We start from the raw sequence: 21,279 nt of genomic DNA on the forward strand, positions 1-21,279 counted from the left end.
CTTAGAAAAATGACTAATTAGTCATAATGCTAGGTGGCTACATAGCAATAACTTAAGACAAGACTTAAAGTCAAGTCTTAGAAAGACATAGTAAAAATCTTATCCCAATCTGCCATTAGCTTCAGTTACTGCTTTAAGTTTCAATTCATTTCTTTGGTTTGAAATCAATCACTTGGAAAGAAATCCAACAAAAATGTTAGAACAAGTCAAAATTTAGATTCCATCTATTTTGTCTTTGGTTTTAAAACCAACAACGTTAGAACAGAAAATCAATTCATCCAAATCTTTAGCCAATTCAATTGGAATTTCAAGAGATTCAAGCAGAAATCTCGTTCAACATATGTCACTGGAGCAGAAGCTTCATCTCATTCGAATAATTCAGGGAACAAGTATGTTAAGGCCCTCCCTTCTTTCTTTTGGCATGGTCCAAATTATAGTGAAGAAACGAGCAAATACATAGTTTCTATACATTACTCTATTCATAGAAATAATAGGGGTATCTATATTCTTGATTCCCCATGAGAATTATTATTATCTTCTGTTCATGGGTCTCAAAATAATACACAGTTGAAAAAGTTTATCCGGAAGGAATATTGAGATTATTATGTATTTTCGTGCATTTCACTCATTTATACATATGCATTGACCCATGACCAGATGGCGTTATATACGCGTATATATGTAAATACATGTATATGGGATATAGGAAAAGGTTACGGCGTTATATACGCACCACCACCTGATCAGCCGGTATATGTTGATGATATTGCCCACAGTGGCCGAGATGATATGATGGGATGCCCTCAGTGGCATGATGATATTATGTACACCCATACCTGTGCATGGCACGACATTTATACGCACGTGCATGGCATTATAAACGTTTCAGAATTTATAAAGTTATTCATATTTAAAGATATGTTTCCTTATTCCATGTTTCATCTATGTCTCTTACGTACTAATTTTTATGCCTTACATACTCAGTACAGTTTTCGTACTGACGCCCTATTTCACAAGGCCTGCGTTTCATGCCCGCGGGTGCAGGTAGGCAAGTTGACGATCCCTCTTTTTAGGATCCCTGATCAGCGAGAGTTGGCGTGCTCCATTTGATCCGAAGCTGTTTTTGATTTAGGTACTATATGTTTGTGTGTGTATATATATATGGGTATGACATGGCTCAGTCCCGTCTTTGTACAGTTATGTTTCTGTTAGAGGCCTGTAGACAGTATGTCTAGTTGGGTTGTATGTGGCCTTGTCGGCTTTCAGTTTTGGATGTATAGTTGTTTATAGTAGCCTTGCCGGCTCGCCCGCTATATTCTGCATGTATACATTCATATGCCCTGATGGCATGTTTCCTTCATGTAAGTTATTTTCGTAATGCAGCAGATGTTATTCAGATTCATATCTTAGAAGCATGCTTAGGGGTGTTTGACAGGTAGGACTTAGGCACTCATCGCGGCCCATCGGTTTGGGTCGTGACAGTTTTCCCATCTTTCTTCGGCACTGGGACCACATTAGCCAACTATGTGGTGTATCGGTCCACTCGGATCACACCAGCTTTCAACTGTTTGGTGACTTCTTCTTTGATCTTGTCACTAATGTCTGTTTTAAACTTTCTCTACTTTTGCTGGGCAGGTGGATAATTGGGATAAGTCGGCAATTTGTGCACTACCAAATCAACACTCAGTCCTGGCATATCATCATAGGACCAGTCAAACACGTCTTTGAATACAAACAAAAGTTGGATCAATGCCTCTCTAGTTCTTTCATCAGTGTGAATGCTTATCATGGTTTTTTGGACCTCTTCTGGACTACCTAAATTAACTGGCTCGATTTCATTTAAATTTGGCTTAAGCTTATTCTCAAATTGTTCCAGTTCTCGATTTATTTCCCTAAAAGCCTCATCTTCATAATATTCTGGTTCTTAATTCATTATTTCACAGTTAGACAACGTGTTAGGATCTGGGCATGAAGTCCACAAGCATGTCATGTTATTTAAGTCCGCATTATTAGAACTGAAAAGAGAGAGATAAGAAAAGTAACAAAGATCAGAAAGAATAACGTAAAGAGATTCATAGACGATGAAATATTGATTTCATTTCATTGAATTTGAAGATAGGAGGGTTTACATCGGAATTTAAAAGACAATAAACTAAAAACATTCGAGTTACACCTTGAAATAACTCGGAATGCAGAAAAGATGGCAAGACTGAACTACCGGGATTCCTTCCTGACTGGGAATGGAGTAGCCTCCCAATTTTGAAGTTTAGCATTTGGCCCCATGTATTGCACCTCAGCAGTGCTTGAGCCTTCGCCTAGTTGGACCATGTGAACCTCGTACAACATTTGCCTCATTGCTTCACAGATGTCTTCAATTTCATTGGCCGTAAAGGCCTCTTCTTCTTCTATATACCTTGGCTTAGCAAACGTCCTGACAAGGTGCAGGACTAGCTGAGGCAGGGCCCACCTATTGTTCTTACGTTCATTGTCCTATTTTACATCGGCCTCTGTAGCTTGAAAGCCTATGCCAAAGAACTTCTCGCTGGTAGTCAAAGTGACAGGCTCTGTAATTCCTTGTAAGGATACCCCGAGCCCTTTCCCGGGCTTGTACCCATGTTTGATCATTTCACTGGCAACTATGATTGATACATTTGATAAGCAGGGTTGAGGACATGGGGTTCCTTCCTCGCACTGGTCTGCGACCACGATCTCAAAAGCTTGGTAGACGATGTGTTCATTATTCTCTCTAGCCTCCAAGCATGGGACTGACGGGTCCCTATAGTTTGGTTGTTCATCTTCTCTGTGGACCACTATTTCTTGGTTTTCATTTTCAAACTTGACCATTTGGTGGAAAGTAAAGGGTACGGCTCCCGCGGCATGGATCTAAGGTCTTCCTAAGAGAAAGTTATAGGAAGTGTCCATGTCCAGAACTTGAAATGTTACTTCAAAATCTACGGGGCCAATAGTTAGGACCAAGTCAATCTCCCCTATCGTATCCCGCTTGACACCGTCAAAAGCACGTACTGGCAAACATTATTAGGTCTAATCCTTTCAATCCCAATTTCCTTCCTTTGTAATGTTGATAGAGGGAAAATGTCAACTCCCGACCCACCGTCCAACATAATCCTTTTCACATAATATCCTTCGCACTTAACAGTCAAGTGAAGGGCTTTGTTGTGTGCAGCTCCTTTTGGAGGCAAGTCATTTCGGCTGAAAGAGATTCGGTTAACCTCGAAAAATCGCTCTGTCATTCATTTCAACTGTTCGACCGTGGTCTCAATCAGAACATACGCCTCATTCAATGTCTTTAGAAGCACTTTTTGATGTTCATTTGAGCTTATCAGCAAGGACAAAATTGAAACCTGGGAGGGAGTCTTTCTAAGTTGATCAATTACAGCATATTCCGAGGTTTTCATCTTTCGGAAAGATTCCTCCACTTCTTCGGCGCTAACTGGCTTCTTGAGCGGAAACCGCTTTTGCTTTGTTTTGTTCAATTCTTCTGGGTTATAATACTTCCCGGATTGGTTCGTTTCATTTACTTCTCCCATGACTTCCTTTCCCTTGTATGTGACCACTGTCTTATTGTAGTTCCAAGGGACGACAGTGGGGTCTTTCATAGGACTCATGGTACGCGGCTGATAACCATGGGCTCAGTCAGCCTTGGTGAAATTATCGGCCCCTGTGCCACATAAGTCCCCTTTGGCACGTATATCTTTGGCACATTCAGTGTGACTCTATTTTGCTCGAATATTTTGGGAGGGCTCAACATGAATTGTTCCTTTCTGGGGCCCTAGGAACGTAGAGAATGACATCTTTAATAGGTGATGCCCCTGTCTTTTTCTCCATAGCCTTTTCTGCATTTTGGAGAGTGGAATTGATCTTCTTCTCATTTCTAGCTTGTTTTGCCACTATTTTAGGTTTCTTTTCTATATCAGTGATAGCAATAATAGCTTTTAATGCAGGGTTGAATTCTTTATCTTCACAAATCATCCTGATGACCGGCCCGTTGTTGTGAGCCAGTAATGGGTTGTTGCTTACATTAGGGACTTCCTTGTCCCTTAGCACTACCCGCTTTTGTTCGATCAGGTTCTCGACTGCTCTCTTAAGGGTCCAACAATCTTAAGTGTCATGCCTTTCCACCCCTAAGTGATAAGAGCACCTGGTACCTGGCCTGTAGGATGGAGATTCAGGGTTTTGTCTGTTTGGAGGTACAGGCTGTAACATGCCCATTTGGACCAATTTTGGAAAAAAGACTGGAATATGACTCGCCAATGGGTGTGAAGTCAATTTTTCTGGGTGGTTCACGGGGATGGGTATTATATTGGTAATTATTCTATGATGGACGTAGATTATACGGGGCTTGGTGAGGAGGGTTGTTTCTTGGAGGTGGAGCTCGGTTCTGATTATAATTTTGTTGTGGCCGAGTGTATGGCTGGACGTTCATTACTGCATAAGGATGAGAGTCCATAGCATAGGCTGCATCCTGGTGAGGGTAATAATGCTGCGGGGCCCTGGAAGATGGACCAAAATAATCCCAGGGTTGACGAGAGTTTCTCACGCTTGAAGCCATCGTGGCTCATTCTTTGTTTTTCTTCCTATTGCTAAACCTCCCTAGCCGCTCTGGATGGCTTGGGAAGTGGCTCTTATAGCTGATTGACTCATGATGCGACCTATTTTCAGGCCATTTTCTACCATTTCTCCAATCTTTATGGCCTCTACGAACAGTTTGCTCATGGAAGACATCATGTTTTGGAAATAATCGGCCTCTTGGGATTGTAAGAAGACACTGACCATCTCGGCCTCATCCATTGGGGGTTTTACCCTGGCCGCTTGTTCACGCCATTTGATAGCGTATTCATGGAAGCTTTCCGAAGCTTTCTTTTTGAGGTTGGACAAAGAATTTCTGTCCGAAGCTATGTCCACATTGTATTGGAACTGCCTTACAAAATCCCGGGCCAGGTCATCCCATATGTGCTATTGGGAGATGTCTTGGTCCATATACCACTCTGACGTAATTCCTGTTAAACTCTCTCCGAAGTAGGCCATAAGAAGTTCTTCCTTTCCACCTACCCCCCTCAATTGATTGTAATATCTTTTCAAATGGGCGATCAAGTCTCCATGCCCGTCGTATTTCTCGAATTTTGGCATTTTAAAGGAAATGGGCAAATGCACGTGAGGGAAAATGCACATATCAGCATATGATACGCTCTTCTGACCACTCAGGCCCTGCATATTCTTGAGGTTTTGTTCAATGCTTTTCATTTTTCATGCCATCTCCTCTTGTTTCAGATTCTTCACGGCCCTCTCATGCTCTATGGGAGACTCATATTGTGGGTGGGGAAGATATGAATTTGGAGGAACACGAGCGGTGTCCAATTGGAATTGGGGTGCTTGGAAAGTGAAAGTTGATGGTTCGAAGCTTCGTCGAGGCAGTGTTTGTGCCGCAGTCGAGACTGTTGGTGCAGTGAATACTGTAGAAGATACTCCCAAAAATGGTGCCTGGGGGCGAACCTCAGAAGGCATACCAGTGAAATTAGCCGACATGGTGGGGGTACCCAAATGGAATGAATGGGTTGGTCACAGGAATAGGGACGTTGGTAGTTCCGCTTGACCTTGGAAGCAACTCAGGGAACCCGGGGATTGCACTAGGCGGTACTTTTCCATTAGACCAAGCGTCCTACATCTCCATCATACGACAACGCAATATTCTGTTTTCTTCAGTAGTTACTGATTCTGACACTGGGATAACCGATATTAGGCTATCTTCGGAGGGATTAATGATTGGTAAGTGACTATCCGATGTCATGGCGATACTTCTTTTAGAACTCGTGAAATAAGGGTGTGAATCCAGGTTACCACAAAACCAACCACCTTAAAAATAGAACCTGTCTGTATAGCATACACAACAAACCGGTTAGTTTGAGACATTTAACATATAGGGAGTCGCACATTGGGGAAAGCAATGCACCTAAACAGTTAAACGTTTTTCTAAATGCTTTTGCAACGGCTGTGTGTTTCATCTCGGCTTTTCTATCAACTTTCAAATCCTGAATTTTTTCTTTGTTTGCGCTTTTTTGTTTTCTTCACTCTTTCTTTCTTTTTATTCGATTTTTTTCTTTCTATCTCTCTTTTTAGTTTATTACTCAAGTTGTCTATAGATATGATCGGATCCGATGGGGATTGCTTATGTATCACGACGCCACATGAATTAGATCATTACGTAGTTCAGGGGATAAATGCGAAATAAAAGAAAGAATTTTTTTGGGTTTTCAATATTTCATTATATAAAAAATTTTGGTTTTTTCTATTACAAAGACTCCAACATACAGACTTAAGAACTGAAAAACAAAAACAGACTTGGAGAAGACTAACATACTAGAAAACGTGAAATACAGACTCAAAAAGAAAATCAGGAATACATAAGATCCTCCAATACTACTCCAGGGGCCCGCAGGACATCAGTCGGTCTTGACGCGGGCATGTGTGCAATATCTTCTTGGAGACGGTCTAGGTCGTCCATCACCTGACGGCAAAAATCATCACAGTAGTGAATAGCATGGACCTGGTCATATCCTCGCATACATGGCACTTCATTATGATATAATCAGCAATTTCTTTGATCCTTGCTCTAATGACACCCTTCTCTTGGAGTAGGCATCCAATTTGTTGAGACCTAGCCTCCAAAACCTGTGTGGCCGTATGGTTTTGCTCTTGCAACTGTTGTATGTCTTCTTCCAATTGAGACATCAACACAAAGCAATGCTCTCTTTCCGCTTTGAAGTTCTTTGTTTACTGAGCCATTTCATTTTCAAGAGTAGTCAACTTCTTCTTTAAAAACGTGACTCCTCTACCATACTTTTCCTTTAGCTGCTGAGCAAATCCCGTTCATTCTTCTGCATTCTTTGCCAACTTTTCCCGGGCTTTTGCCAATTCGTCCTCAGCCTTTTCCAAGTCAGCCCCATAATCACACACTTTTCTTCTAAGACCGTATGAGTTTTTCATTTGTTTTTCTTCTTCCCGGGTTTTCAGCAACTATTTTCATCCTCTGAATCTGAGCTCGGAGGGCTTCATTTTCTCGGGCCAACCTTTTCTTTTCTCCTTCATCCACAGCAGCTTGCAAACCACTATCGAATTTAATGTCTCTGATTTGCCCTTCTAGTTTGCTTATGGTAGCTCTATAGTCATTCTCTTTGGTTAACCAAGCCCATTGTTCTTGCGATGCGTCAACAAATTCTTAGATGTGGGGCCTTTTGGTTGGCCTTTCAGATTCATCATTTGCCGCGACTCTCTTCCCATACCAAGCAAGATAACCAGGCAAAACCTCGCCCCTGGATAAATCGCGTACTCGGGTGTTTGCCCCCAAATACTGGCATGCGCTCCAAATTCGGCGAACCACTTCTTCAGGAAATTGAGCCTCGCTACATGAATACTAAGATCTTCGTCTTTGGCAACTATCTGGCATTTTCCAAGTTGTCTCAAAACCCGGTATGGGGCATAGGGTTGGATGCTTTGGAGACCCATTAGTAGGAAGTAGGGAACGGTGGTGGGCATGTACACAATCTCATCAACGGGAAGCCAACCCAGTGTCCACTCTATCTGATCTGCAGTTATAGAATGAAGGTGGGATATCCAATCTTTTACCTCTTCTAGTATTTCGAATCCAGTCACCCGTGTACCAAACTCCTCGATGTAGCTTTTTCCCGTAGACCTGTAGTTCATGTATTGGGGACGGTGACAAAGGTGTTCAATCATCCACATTTGCAATAACAGATTGCACCCCTCAAAAAACTCTACTCGGCCTTACAGGCTGTGACAACTCAGAATATATCTGATACGATCATGGGTGCGAGGGTACTCTTGGTATTGGTAGTCAAAACCTGGACGACACCAGCTACACACAAATCAATGTTCCGTCCTTCCTTGGAAACACTAAGAGGCCTAAGAATGCCACCATGAAAGCAAAACATCTATGTATTTCCCATTTTGATCAGTTTTCGTTACTGTAGAGTCCGCCTTCTAGGTCCTCCAATCCTCATAAATGCCCATGCCGCTGGTATAGAAAGTGTAAAGTGGAAAATCCACCTACCAAATCTTCATTTTGGATCTGCCTGGTTATTTTCAATAAGTCTAGAAACTTGTAGGGAGTAACGGCCCTTGGAGCTATCAAGTATTTGTGTCTTAAACCCTCTGTACTCCCAGCATAACCCGCCATTTCCTCCAAGGTAGGTATAAGCTCAAAATCTGAAAAATGCAGAACATTGTGAGCAGGGTCCCAGAATGTTACTAATGCCTCTATTACATCACTTCTAGGTTTAATCTTCAACAATCCAGTGAGTGCCCCCAGGTATTGGTTAACCTTGTCTCGTCCCTATTTTCTCAAATCCTTCTACCACATGTGGAGTGCCAATGGAATCTGAGTCATCACCTTTACCAGTAAATTCTAAATTGTGCTCATTCTGCACATTTAGATTAGGGTGACTGGGTTAAAACATGTGAGTTTTTGTTTAAAAACTGATCAAAAGGTTATTTTTGCAAAAATTCAAATTAAAACAAATCATGGCTACTCTTGTAAATACGCCCCTTCAGTACTTCAAAAGGGAAGATTTTAGGGCCGTGTTTGCTAGATGGCCAAAAATTGACAAAGGGACCGTTGGTGGCTATTCTTGCAAAAATGGCCTTCCGACGTCCCATCGGGATATTTCTGGCTATTTAGGAAAAAACGACATCACCTAACTTCATTTATGACAAAAAATGATGACATTTCATATTTTGGTTATTTGCAAAAAGGAGCGGGGCTGGACCCGATAAGGGTTGCCTACGTATCCCACATCCGGTGAGAATCAAACCCGCGTAGTTCGGTCAGTTTGTCGTAACAGGAAAACATGACTCATTTTGGAAAGACCTTTTCGTTTTTTTCTTTTTTTTTTCAAAATTTTGACAGAGTTTCGGGGTAATTTGGATACCAGGTTTTTCAAAAACGGGTAATTTTCTCTCTCTTACTTCAAATTGGTTTTTCTTGACTTTTCTTCCCTATTCTAGAAACTGGTCAACATACAAACCGAAGCAAATAAATGTACGAGTAGCACGTAAAATGCATCAGGATGGTCTTTTGGTTTTTGGGTACACCTGTTCTAGACGGACCTAACCCTTGTGTTGAGTCCCCAAAGTCAAATGCACGTGATGCAAACAAGCGTTCCTACTAGGGATTCGACATGAGGCTGTGTTATTCTAGGTATAAAACCTTGGTGTATTGTTATAGACCTGGCTTACCCGAGCGGACAACTCGAGCCGGGGGGAGGGGGCATCTTACCAGTAACCAAAAGGCATTCCTACTTTATAACTGATCCAAACTTCGTTCTAAATTAGGGTATGACTCTAACAGAAAAAGAAGTCACGCCATCGTGCACTTCCGAGAAGATTTAGAAGAATCAGAGAGAAGAAGGGTTTTGCAACAGTTTATATACAGTTCAAACAATATCAAAGCAGTAAAAGTGGCATTTAGCACATTAGGCTCAAACATGTAAAAATCAGATAATAAATGAAAGCCAAGTATAACAGTTATTCTAGGCTCGAATTCTTGAAAGCCAAGTATAACAGCTGAGTCGTTAGAGCTGTCACACCTCCCTTTTTTCGAGGGGATAGGGATTTTTTCTAATTTAAGTGACATTAATCGAAATGAAATTATTTAATTAATCAGAGTCGCCACTTGGAATTATTGTTATGGTGTCCCAAGTCACCAGCTTATTTTAAATCCCAAATCGCGGAAAATTGACTCTTATTATTGGTCCGCGAACACAGAAGACCGGGTAAGAAATTCTGTTAACCCGAGAGAAGGTGCTAGGCACTCCCGGGTTTCGTGGTTTTAGCACGTTCGCTCAACTATTAATAATTGGCCCAATTATCTAATTAATTACATGTGTTTAAACCTATTATGTATTTTGACTTTATAACCGTTTTTATTTTTTTATGGAGTTATTTCTGGAAGAAGTTACGATTGTCGTACACTTGTTTGTTTTTTGTACATGTTGCAAATCGTGTCACGGAAACCGTACCCACAATCTACAATATGTGTATTTTATTATTGTTCGAAGTTGTGGTCGGATCACATGAAATGTACCCCCGAATTTGGATTAGGTATCACGACCATGCCACGGGAACCGTACCCATAGTCATGATGATTTATTAATCGCGCCTAAAGCAAAGCTACGAATGTTAATGGTTTGATTGACTTTTCTAAGGTTCGATATTGCTTGTGATGTTCAAAGTTATGGAGGTACACTGTCTAATTCTTTTACGGAGGATCCAAGTGTTCTTTAGTATTCTGAATTACCCCAAGAAAGTATTTTTGCTGCCAAAATATTTTTTAGAATAAAAATCATAAAACATATGCTATCAACCCCAATTCAGTTCACACGATAATGTAAAGTTAAATAGGAAGATTATTGTACTCAACTTAAATTAACAATACCAGTATAAATTTTTAACCCTCTAAATTAAAATCATAACTACACTAGCTTTAAAACAGGTATATGATTGGGGCCAAATTATTGGGTTAACACCTAGGCCCAATAGCTTGGGGTCCAGACTTTCTCAACAATTCTCAACTGGGCCAATTTACAAGTCTGGCCCATCTTATGCAATCCATGTTAGATAATCTGGAAAATAACATCATCCCTCCAACTCGCAAATCATGTATCACAGCTAAATTGGAGATAAGAATTACAAAGATAGCCTACTCCATAGTTATTAATTACAGTAATTGAATTCAAGCATTATTACAAAAAAAATGTTTCAAACTAAAATTTATACGAATCATTCATTAGTAAGTAAGCCCCAAATCTAAGTTACAGAAAGGACCTAGATATGCCACTATGCTTATAAGTAAAAAAAACTTTTATTATACCAAAATAGTGCCTAATAAGATTCTGGACTCCCTCAAATGTATAACCTTTCAAGTAGGTCTTGAGTTACAAAGGCAGCTACAGAGTTGTTTACAAATCAGCACTTTGTTCCTCACACAGATGAGACATCCAATGAGGATCCAAATAATTTCAAAGCTTTCCTCCCCTTGTTAAAACTTCATATGCAATCAGGGAATAACAAAAACAAAAAGATTCATTGTGAAGAACATTTATTAGCACAATACTTCAAAAAGTAAGAAAACGGTAGATAATACCAATGAGATTATTGAATCATCACAACTCATGAGGCAAAAACTAAGTGCAAACATGACACAAAAGTAGAATATGTTACTTTTAACAGAGATGAACAATCTGAAAATTCAAAGAAGCGATTTCATGGCACCATACATTGAACAAAAAATGAAAGCTTTAAGCAGGTTCAAAGGCTAACAGGCTGGATTCATTAAAATACAAAACTAACAGGGACAAAAAATCATATCTAATTTATGAACATTAAGATAAAGGATCCTAGATGAAGATCTACATACCTATAGCAGCAAAATCAAAGTGAAACGAAAAATAAGCCTCGGACAGAAGCTAGAAAAGAACAGCAACAAGAGCAAACAACACAACAGGAAATCAACAAGACCCAAAGAACAACAGCTGATTTGAGTTCCTCCCAGAATCAGAATGAACCAGCATAGAGTAAACCAGTATAGAAACTAGAACAAAAGCTGATTTTTTGAGAGCAAGAAAAGTGCAGAGAGCCTTTTTCTTTCTCTTGTCTGTATGGAAATCAATTTTTTAGAGAGAATGCTGAGTGATAGTCTGTGTGAGTGAGTGAGGGTCAGCCTCTTTATATAGAAAACATAAAGATAAGAATAATAGGGAATATTCTATCCTAAAAAATTAGAAATGTCAGCTGTAAAAGAGGATAGTACATCATCTTTTTAACAGACCTGGCACAACTGTCCTTTTTACCAATTTTCAACATCTTTCCACACCAAAAAAGGGACAGTTGTCCAATACTAGAACCTTCTAATATTTTTACCTAAAGTTTATCCATTCTTACTTCCAAATTAACCTCTTTAAGTTCTATTTATTGCAAGTTCAAACCCCTAATTTCTATTTGCTATCAACTGAGGCTTTCATTATGACCCACTGAATTCGGATAGAACCCAAAACAAATATCAAACCAGACCTCAAACGTAGATCAATCAATCAACAGTGCATAACACTTGGTTAAAACTGTAGAACTAATTTAAATAGCTATTTGTGGTTAAACTAATTAACATGCATTTAAGTAATCTAATCACAGAAACTAATCTAATTAGGTTGATTCAACTAGACGAAACAAAGTAAGGTTAACTAACTAACAATGCTGTTAACTAAAGAATTATGCAACTAATTTAAGCTAAACCTTATTTTAATTTAACATACAGTAGTAAAGGACAAAGCAAACAAAATAAAGATAAAATTGAAACCTAAATAGTAACGTAAAAATAAAAATAAATGAGAAAAACAAAAAAGAAAAGGAAAAAGGAACAAACAACTGATTTTGCTGGAAACTGAATAGGCAACTGAGGCGAATCGATGAGCTATGAAAGCATCGGAGCCCTGCTGGCCAGTGTTGACTTGGTCGGAATCCGGCAAGCTTTGAAATGAACCAAAAATGACGCTAATCGATTGTTCTTATTGAGAACAATCGATTGGCATAAACTTTGGCTCAAATCGAGCCTTGAAACAGATAAAAATCAGAAAGAGAGACAGTTTAGGATTTTTGTTTCTTTTGGAATTTCAAATCTGAAATTGAAGCAAATGGATAAGGATTTTGGAGAAATTGTTGGAAGATATGAGATGAGGAGAGTATGGTGGTTGTCTGGTGTAAAATTGGGTGGAATTGGAGGTGGTCCACCGCCGTGAGGCGATTTCCGAGCGGAGGACGACGGAGGAATTCTAGGCGGCTAGGGTTCTGAGGGAATTGGACGGCGGCTAGGTTTAGTCTTTGAGAGAGAAGAGAGAATGAGGGGGGGGTTTGGGGTTTGGGAGGTCCGTTCGGACATATTTACGGGGTTGGGTAGGTTAGTTCTCAGCCATTAGATCATAATTGATCAATGGCTGAGATTGATTAGGGGGTGGAACAGTGTCGTTTGGGTGATGGGGATTGGGACCAGATCGGTTGGGTTTTAGTTGGGCTGGGGCAGAATTAAATTAAAAAGAATGGGAATTGGGCCACTGAATTTGTTTTGGTTAGCCCAGAATAGGAACCCAAACAATGTTCTTCCTTTTTCTTTTTTCCTTTTCTTCTTTCTCTTTTTATTTTTTTATTTTTAATAAAATCCTAGATAAACTAAATGAAATCCTAATTTAGATTCTAAATTAATCTATTTTATAAAATTATCAATACTTATTTTCACTAAATTTAATACTAATTAATTAAAACTAAAATGTAGACATGACTATAGCAATTCTATGATTTTGGTTTAATAAATGCAATTAACTTATGCAATTAAATTATAAATACAATTAAAATCCAAAAATGCTATGTAATGATGATTGAGATATTTTTGATATTTTTCTATGATTTTAAAATACTAAATGTGCACAAAAATGAAAACAATTAATTAAGAAAATCCTACAAAATTCTATAAAACATAAAATAATTTAGAAAAAAATCTATTTTTAAATTTTTGTAGGAGCATTTCTAGAAGGGCAAAAATCAAGTGCTCACACGATGTATCAAAAATGTAAGCTCATTATTTATGTTTGATGCCTCTTTATAAACTTAAAGGAGCTATATAAACTTGGTCTCGTTCGATTTTCATGTCCACCATGCTCAGATCTAGAGTTAATTATGTTTGACTAAGATTTATCCTTCATTTTCTTCATTAATTGATTTAACAAAAAGCTTAGCACTTTTTGGTCAAACACATTAGTTCATTTGTATAGTTTTGAGTATTAGATGAAGGTAAAATGTTTCATTAATTTGGGTTCCGTATGTCAAGCGAAAAATGGAAGTTAACAAAAACGTCTGGATCACCGTTGACTATGATATTTTGGGCCGATCAAGCAATTTAATGAGGAAATAATACAAAATAGTTAGTTACAGTTTTAAAATAATTTTACAAAAACATTTGTATTTTGTATTACAGATAACTCAAAATATCTCATGTTACATGGAACGTATAACTAAATAATATTTGTAATGAATTATATAACCATAAAAATAGTAAAGTAAAAATATATATTACTTAATTATGATTAAGTGATAGAAAGTTATAAACAAAAAATGGGCAAAATACATAGTTTACTCATCAACCTTGCAGCGAAATCCTTGTTACGCACCTCTCTTTCACGGGAAAGCTTTTACATATTCAACCTTTCAAAAGTATGTCTAAGACACATCATTTTTGTGCTTGACCAATATTTCAGATAACGTGACAGTCACACTCTAATAGGGTCGTGACACATGTCATTGACTTTAAAAAGGAAAAAAATATTAGAAATTAAAATTAAAATTAAAACTCATCTTCTTCATCTTTCCATTTTCTATCTTAAGCAGCTACCACCATGGTTGTTTGTGAGAAAGTTTCCAACAATACCAAAATTCAACCACACTATCTAAACAACTAGCCGAAAACAATCGAGCAACAAATTAAGTTCAATAACCCAATAATTAACAAGATCCAATTGAATTTTCAAGCTTTTATGGATACCCCAACAATGATGGATTCTAGATTTTTCACCAAACCTTCAATACTACTATTAAAGCTTTTAAATCTATCACAAATAAATAGTTTTCACAATACTTGGACAATAAACCAACAAAATCCGCTCAATTTTAGATCTAAAATTGATATGTTCTTTCAAAAATTCTATTTGGGGAAGAAAATGAGGGGGAGGGTGGTGAGGAAGAAGACCAGAGGGAGGGGGAGGGGTTCTTGTGGGGAGGGTAGACAAAAAAATGGGATTTTTACGAGCTTCACGTACTTTTTTTGTGCGTAAACACGCAAGTGTTATTTGGTCAAAAGTAATGTGTCTTAGACACACTTTTAAAAGGTTAAGTGTGTAAAAAAAAATTCATGAAAGAGGTGTGTAATAGAGATTTTAAGGCAAGGTTAATGAGTAAACTATGTATTTGCATTCATTCATTTGTATAGTGTTGAGTATTAGATGCACGTAAAATGTTTCGTTAATTTGGGTTCCGTGTGAGAAAGTTACCACTATACTAGCTACAACGACTTTTAGTTGCTGACAAAGCCAATCAAAATATTTATTATCAAGTGAAATTGGTTCGTACTTTAAGAACCATATATCTTTGTCTTTCTCTTTCAATTTTCTGATAAATTAATCGTACATGTTGATTTGAACTCTTAGAGCAACCTAATCTGATTCAATAAATTTTAAATGTACATTTATTTACCCCTAAACAAAACTCATTTGGGGTTCACACTTCATGAATCAAATACGGCATCAAGAATATCTTTATTGAGACCGCCAATAAAACTGGAACGATACAGAAAATAAAAAATGCGCCACTAGAATGCGGACGGTCTTCTCCTGGATGGCTTGGTCAAGTGAGTTAATTACCGTTTTAAGACCTAACATTAAGCTAGCGTTTGGACATAAATTTGATTGAAATTTGAAAAAAAAGTTTGTTGGAAATTAATTTTTGGAAGTTGAAGTTGTGTTTGGACATGCATTTTATTTGAAGAAAAGTTGAGATTTATGAGTGTAAGAAAAAATTTCACCCAAACACTACCCTAAACCAGTTTTTGGGAACTTAAAAAAAAATTCAAAAAGCTTTCAAAAACTGATCATCTTTTAAGAACAAACTATATTTTCAATTTTTTTTAAAAAAACAATTAACCAAAATTTATGGTCATACGGGAGCAAAATCGTCGAATGGAAAGCTTTTCCTTAATGCAATTTTAGAGAACCAAAATAAGATGGACATGTCAAGTTTCTCAAGCCATAAAAATTTTACTTGCAGAAACCCTCAATAATACTTGATAAAACTAACCAAAATTATCTTCATTAGAGATTCAGGATGAGTTAAACTCCACTATCAATAATGATTTCAATGTGGAAAAGATTTAACAATAACAACATATCTAGGATAATCCTACAAGTGAGTGTGGGATGGATAGTCTACCTTATGAAAGTAGAGAAATTGTTTACAATAGACCCTCGGCTCAAGGAAAACATGATCATAATAGTTATGAAAAGAAATACGGCAGTGGAGAAGTCATGGGAAAAAAGAACAGTAACAACAACAAAAAATTTATACTGAAATATTACAGAATAAATACTGAAGTTTATGGATGTCTATGAGAATGCTAGTTGCATTTTAATATCTACCAAGAATTGTTGTAGAATCAGAAAAGGGTTGTGAAAAACACAATGGTCATGCCAACAAGGAAGAGAATCTTGGAAAATACTATGGTTGAAGCTGCATTATCTTTGTTGTCAGATGCAGGACTAGTTGCAAACCCTCCTGAGGAAAAAACAATAAGATGGTCATGGTATTGTCTTCATAAAAAATTGCAAATTAAAGATAATATTCAGGCCCAAAACTATAGAAAAGAAAACTAATATGAAACTCTGTTCTTTCTTGACTAGCATGATTATTTGTAGTTCCTAGTTATGCTCACTAAGTTACAAAACCTAAAACATGTTTTGTAATTCATAAATAATACGTAGTTATTCTTTTCTTTTTTGTTTTTTAAAAATGTTTTTTATGGACCAAATCTATGGTTCTTCTATTTTTCTCCCAAGTACCTTTCCCTGTAACCTCCAAAATTGCTATTGCATGACCGTGGCCGGTTCCAGAATTGAAATGAGGTGAGCTCTGAGTTGAGAGAGTGAACTTTAAAAATGCCTATAACAACTATGTTTCAACTATTTTTATTATATATCTATAATTCGAATATGAAATAGTTGTATTTTGTTGAACTCACGAACTCATTGTTGGATCTGCCACTAATGGCTAAGAAACTAAGGGAAAGTAGAAATTTAGGTATTACTACAGCAAACACTATACCGTTAATCCCACTTGTATTGTTAGGTTGAGTAAATTGAAAGACTAAATACAATTGAACCCCAGATTAACGAAGGAATGTAAGAGGTTACCAGGTGATGGAGCAAGTCCGTCGTCACTTGCAATTGGAGCTCCGATTGGGACGCCAAGATCTAAAAAGGAAAAAGAAAAAAATACAATTAATTATTTCCAAATTGGATATGATATGTAAATTTTGCATGGTTCTTGATAAATGGACCCTGGGCTTAACTTAAATCGATTCCAAAAGCTGGCTTATGAGGTGAGGATTGCCCAAGACCATATAAAAATACCAAGGATCTCAAATCCCAACGATGTGAGATACTCAATAGTTCTCAACATATTAACCCAATAGGTGCATGATTTATTGCACTAAGAGGTTGTTTGGTAGAGTGTATAAGAATAATACCGAATAAGGTATATTAGTAATGCTGATATTAGTTATGCCGACATATGTTTTATTCATTGTTTTGTTTGATTTATTAAAGCATTGCACTATTTCTAAAAGAATTATTTGTTTATAAAAATACCCTCATAACCGGCCCATCACTTTATCTTTTTAAAAGAAACATATGTTGAGGAATATTTTTATATGAAAAAAGTTTTAAAAAAAATTGTTTAATTTGTCTACCTATATTGTAGTATAAAACTAAATATTTATTTTTAAAAAAGGAAGAAGAAAATATGCTAAGTATTTATTTATTGAATTATTTCAAACTTGCATTAATATAATAGCATTTTTAATCAAGCATAAATTTTGAAGGACGATTTTATCTTTAATTAAGCTAATACATGCATTAAAACTCATTGCATTGTTAATACCATAGTTTCGTATATATTAGTTATCATAGGATAATATCAAATAGGGTGTATAACTAATACTTGTATAACTAATGCATAGGTTCAAAAAGTATACCAAACAAGGTATTATTAATACACAAAGCTAATGCATACATTAGTTTATCTAATTAGAGAAAATAATGCATGCATTAGCTTTTAGTATTACTAATCCCTTATTTGGTACACTTTTTCAACATACGCATTACTAATGCAAGTATTAGTTATACATCGTATTATCCTATGTATAACTAATACATAGCAAACCATGTATCAACAATACCGAGCTATTATGCATGCATTAACATAGTTAAAGATAAAATTATCCTTAAAGTCCCTTAAAGCTAAAGAACATCCAGGGCATTTTTGTAAACAATTAATTTTCTTAAAAATTATGCACTGCATTTTAATTTTTAATACACTATACCAAACAGTGGATGAGAAATAATTTTTGCATAACTAATGCTTGCATTACTAACCTATACATTACTAATACACCTTATTTAGCAATATTCTTATACACCCGACCAAATGGCCCCTAATAACAATTGTACAATTTCAAGAATTTAAATTTCATTTAACTATTTAAGTTGTAAACCCGATGTGATGTTTTCAATTTTAAAGTAACAATACTTTCATCAAATAGGAGTATTAAATTTATACAATAAAACAGTGCTCTCTAATTCTCCTTGCTCCATTTTTTTTTTTGGTTTTATTTTAGTATATACATAAGTAGAAGAGTTACATTTATCCTGAAATACACAATACCATAACTTTGAAAAAGAATACTCTGTCCGTCCCCAAAAAGTTGGGTGAAGTTGGGCGTACAAGTGCTAACTCGAACATATATCAATCTCTTAAACATTTCAATTAAATATATATTTCCAAAACTAGATAAAAATATTGTAAATCACAATCTTTATTAGAAAAAAAAAAACTATTTGATTCTCGAGCATTAATAATGTCAAAAAATAGGCAAAAGAAGTACTACTAGCTAATATAGAACAATTATAGATTATTATGTTATTTAAATCTTATAACGTCTATTTTCACAAATTTGAACTGCTGTTTTTTTGGTGAAATCTGAATTTAGTAATTTACTCAAATTTACCTAGATTATTTCAGCACATAAGCCACTAGCGTATGGAGTGAAGGAGAAGTATATTTTTAACCGTTCTAAAAGAATATTAACCCATGAAATGTATATTTTTATATATATGTGAATTATATAGATATACTATAAGTATTTTATATATTTTTTAATTAGCGAATGTAATTCATTTCTGCGAATCGGTTAAAACCGATCAATTTTGTATTTTGCCCGATTATTAACTGAGGCACATGCATGATGGGTTGTAGGTCCAAACTCCAAAGTGGACTGTGATTTAACATTCAACGGCTATTTCTAAGGAAACTTTAATTTTTTAATTTTTATCTTCTTACTCTTTTTTACTAGTACCATAAATTTAGTTGGGTTTGTTAAAGTTTTGGAATTTGCAAATTCAATTATAAAAAGTGTTTGTTTGAACTAATCTTGAAAAAAGTTATTCCTTTGTCCAATTTATGTGACGCTTTTGTTCGAAATTCAAACTTCTTAATTTTGATGTATTTGAATATGGAATCTTTAATATTTTTCGAAATAAAATTTATATATTTGAAAACTACGCATAAAAGGCATATGAAAGACTTACGGTTAAAAAATAATTCTTTTGACTCTCGAAATCCAAATACCTTCACATAAATTGGGACGGAGGAAGTATGTAAGTCTACTACTTCTAGTATGTTCGGTTAAGCTTCTAAAATTAGTTTACTTTGAAAAGTATTTTTCCCGAAAATGCTTTTTAAAAAAGTATTTTTTGGGAGAAGCAATTTGTGTTAGGCTAATTAACTGAAAACACTTTTGGACTGTAACCAATGTTTGACCAAGTTTTTAAAATATAGTACTTTTAAGTATATTTTAAAAAATGTACTTTCAGCGAGAACCTGTTTTTTTCCACTTCTGCTTCTATGCAAAATGCACTTTTTTTTACTTCTTAAAATTTGGCCAAACAAATTAACTTTAGAAAAAAAATATTTTTGGCAAAAAAAAAAAAAAAAAAAAAGAGCTTGGCCAAACCAGCTCTTGGTAAAGGAAACTACAAGCTAAAAGTAGATCCCAAATTTTTCTAACCCAAATTGGAAGTGAGAAACCGACAGTGGCACAAAGGGAGAGAGAGGGAGTAAAAAATGGGTACCTGAGCAAGTGGTAGCAGGTGGAATCTCCAAACCACAAACAGAAGGTAGTTTAAGTGCCTTATCGATATCAATATTGAACCCAATTTTAGCACCAGAGTGAGCTCGCCCAAGCATTTGACACAAGCAAATTGGGTTACTATCTAACAACCCAGCAATTTCTGGGCAACATCCTTTATCCGGTTTAGTCAAATTGCTATCTTTTTCTACAAATGTTAAGCAATCAGACATGTTTATCAACACGCTGAAGCAATTAACTCCGGGACTTGGTGCAGGAGCTGCTGGTGCCGGTGGCGATTTTTGTGCATCAATCAGAGTGGGGAATAGTGAGATGATGAGAAATGTTGTGGCAATAGTGGTGATTATTTTGGTGGTTTTGGCCATTGTTGTGGATTTGAAATGAATGTGTTTAGTAGTGGGAACTGAGGAGTGAGTGAGCAAAGTTGTAAAAATAGAGTTATAAGTAATACTCTCTACTGTAGAGTGGTAAAGTTGATGGCTTGCTTTTGATAGCCCGAAAAGTTTATTTGCCAAAACAGCCAGTAGTAAGTAGTAACTACTTCTTCCTCCTTTTATATTAATTTTTATAAAGATTTGACACCTTCATTAGTACTTCCTCCGTTTCATATTAAATGAGGTAGTTTGACTCGATACGGAGTTTAAGAAAAAAGAAGAAAACTTTAGGAACTTGTGGTCTTAAAAGCTTAAGGGGTAAAAAGTTTGTGAGGCCATGACATTTGTGTGGCTATAAAAGCTTCTCATTAAGGGTAAATAGGTAAAATACAAGAGTTTAAAGTTGAATTATTTCCAAATTTAGAAATGTGTCATTTATTTTGGAACAGACTAAAAAGGAAAGTACCTCATTTAATATGAAACGGAGGGAGTAGTATAAATCATAACCAGAGGCGGGTCCGGAATTTCAAGAGGATAAGTGCACTAGTGTGAAGAGGTGAATATGGAATTTACACTTGACGGATTTAACTTTAGTCTCTTAGCATGAACTCACTATACTTTTGAAACTATAGGTTCAAAATTATATTCTTTTTAAATTTTAGTAATTTTCATATATATATATCTATACTCCATGCCGAAAAAGACCATTTGGAGTGAGGTTTGAACTGCCAATTTCACTTATAGAGGTACACCCAATAATAGTTGCATAATATTGTTATACATAGTTTAGGAAGAAGAGTATGAGTTCACGTGAACCCATAACTAGATACACCTTCATAACGAATGTTCAATAAAATT

The 21,279-nt window shown here is 36.3% G+C and overlaps 1 protein-coding gene across 1 annotated transcript; it reads right to left on the bottom strand.

The window, feature by feature from the left end:
* Positions 1-16,039: 16,039 nt before the first annotated feature.
* LOC104218100 (non-specific lipid transfer protein GPI-anchored 2-like) lies at positions 16,040-20,569 on the bottom strand. Its single transcript, XM_009768500.2, has 3 exons — positions 20,031-20,569; positions 17,034-17,093; positions 16,040-16,398 (listed from the first exon to the last, which is right to left on the bottom strand). Exons 1-3 carry the CDS (start codon positions 20,410-20,412, stop codon positions 16,280-16,282), a joined length of 561 nt encoding a protein of 186 aa, XP_009766802.1. The 5' UTR covers positions 20,413-20,569; the 3' UTR covers positions 16,040-16,279.
* Positions 20,570-21,279: the final 710 nt, after the last annotated feature.

This window comes from Nicotiana sylvestris, chromosome 6 (assembly GCF_000393655.2).
Source record: "Nicotiana sylvestris chromosome 6, ASM39365v2, whole genome shotgun sequence".
NCBI lineage: Eukaryota > Viridiplantae > Streptophyta > Magnoliopsida > Solanales > Solanaceae > Nicotiana > Nicotiana sylvestris.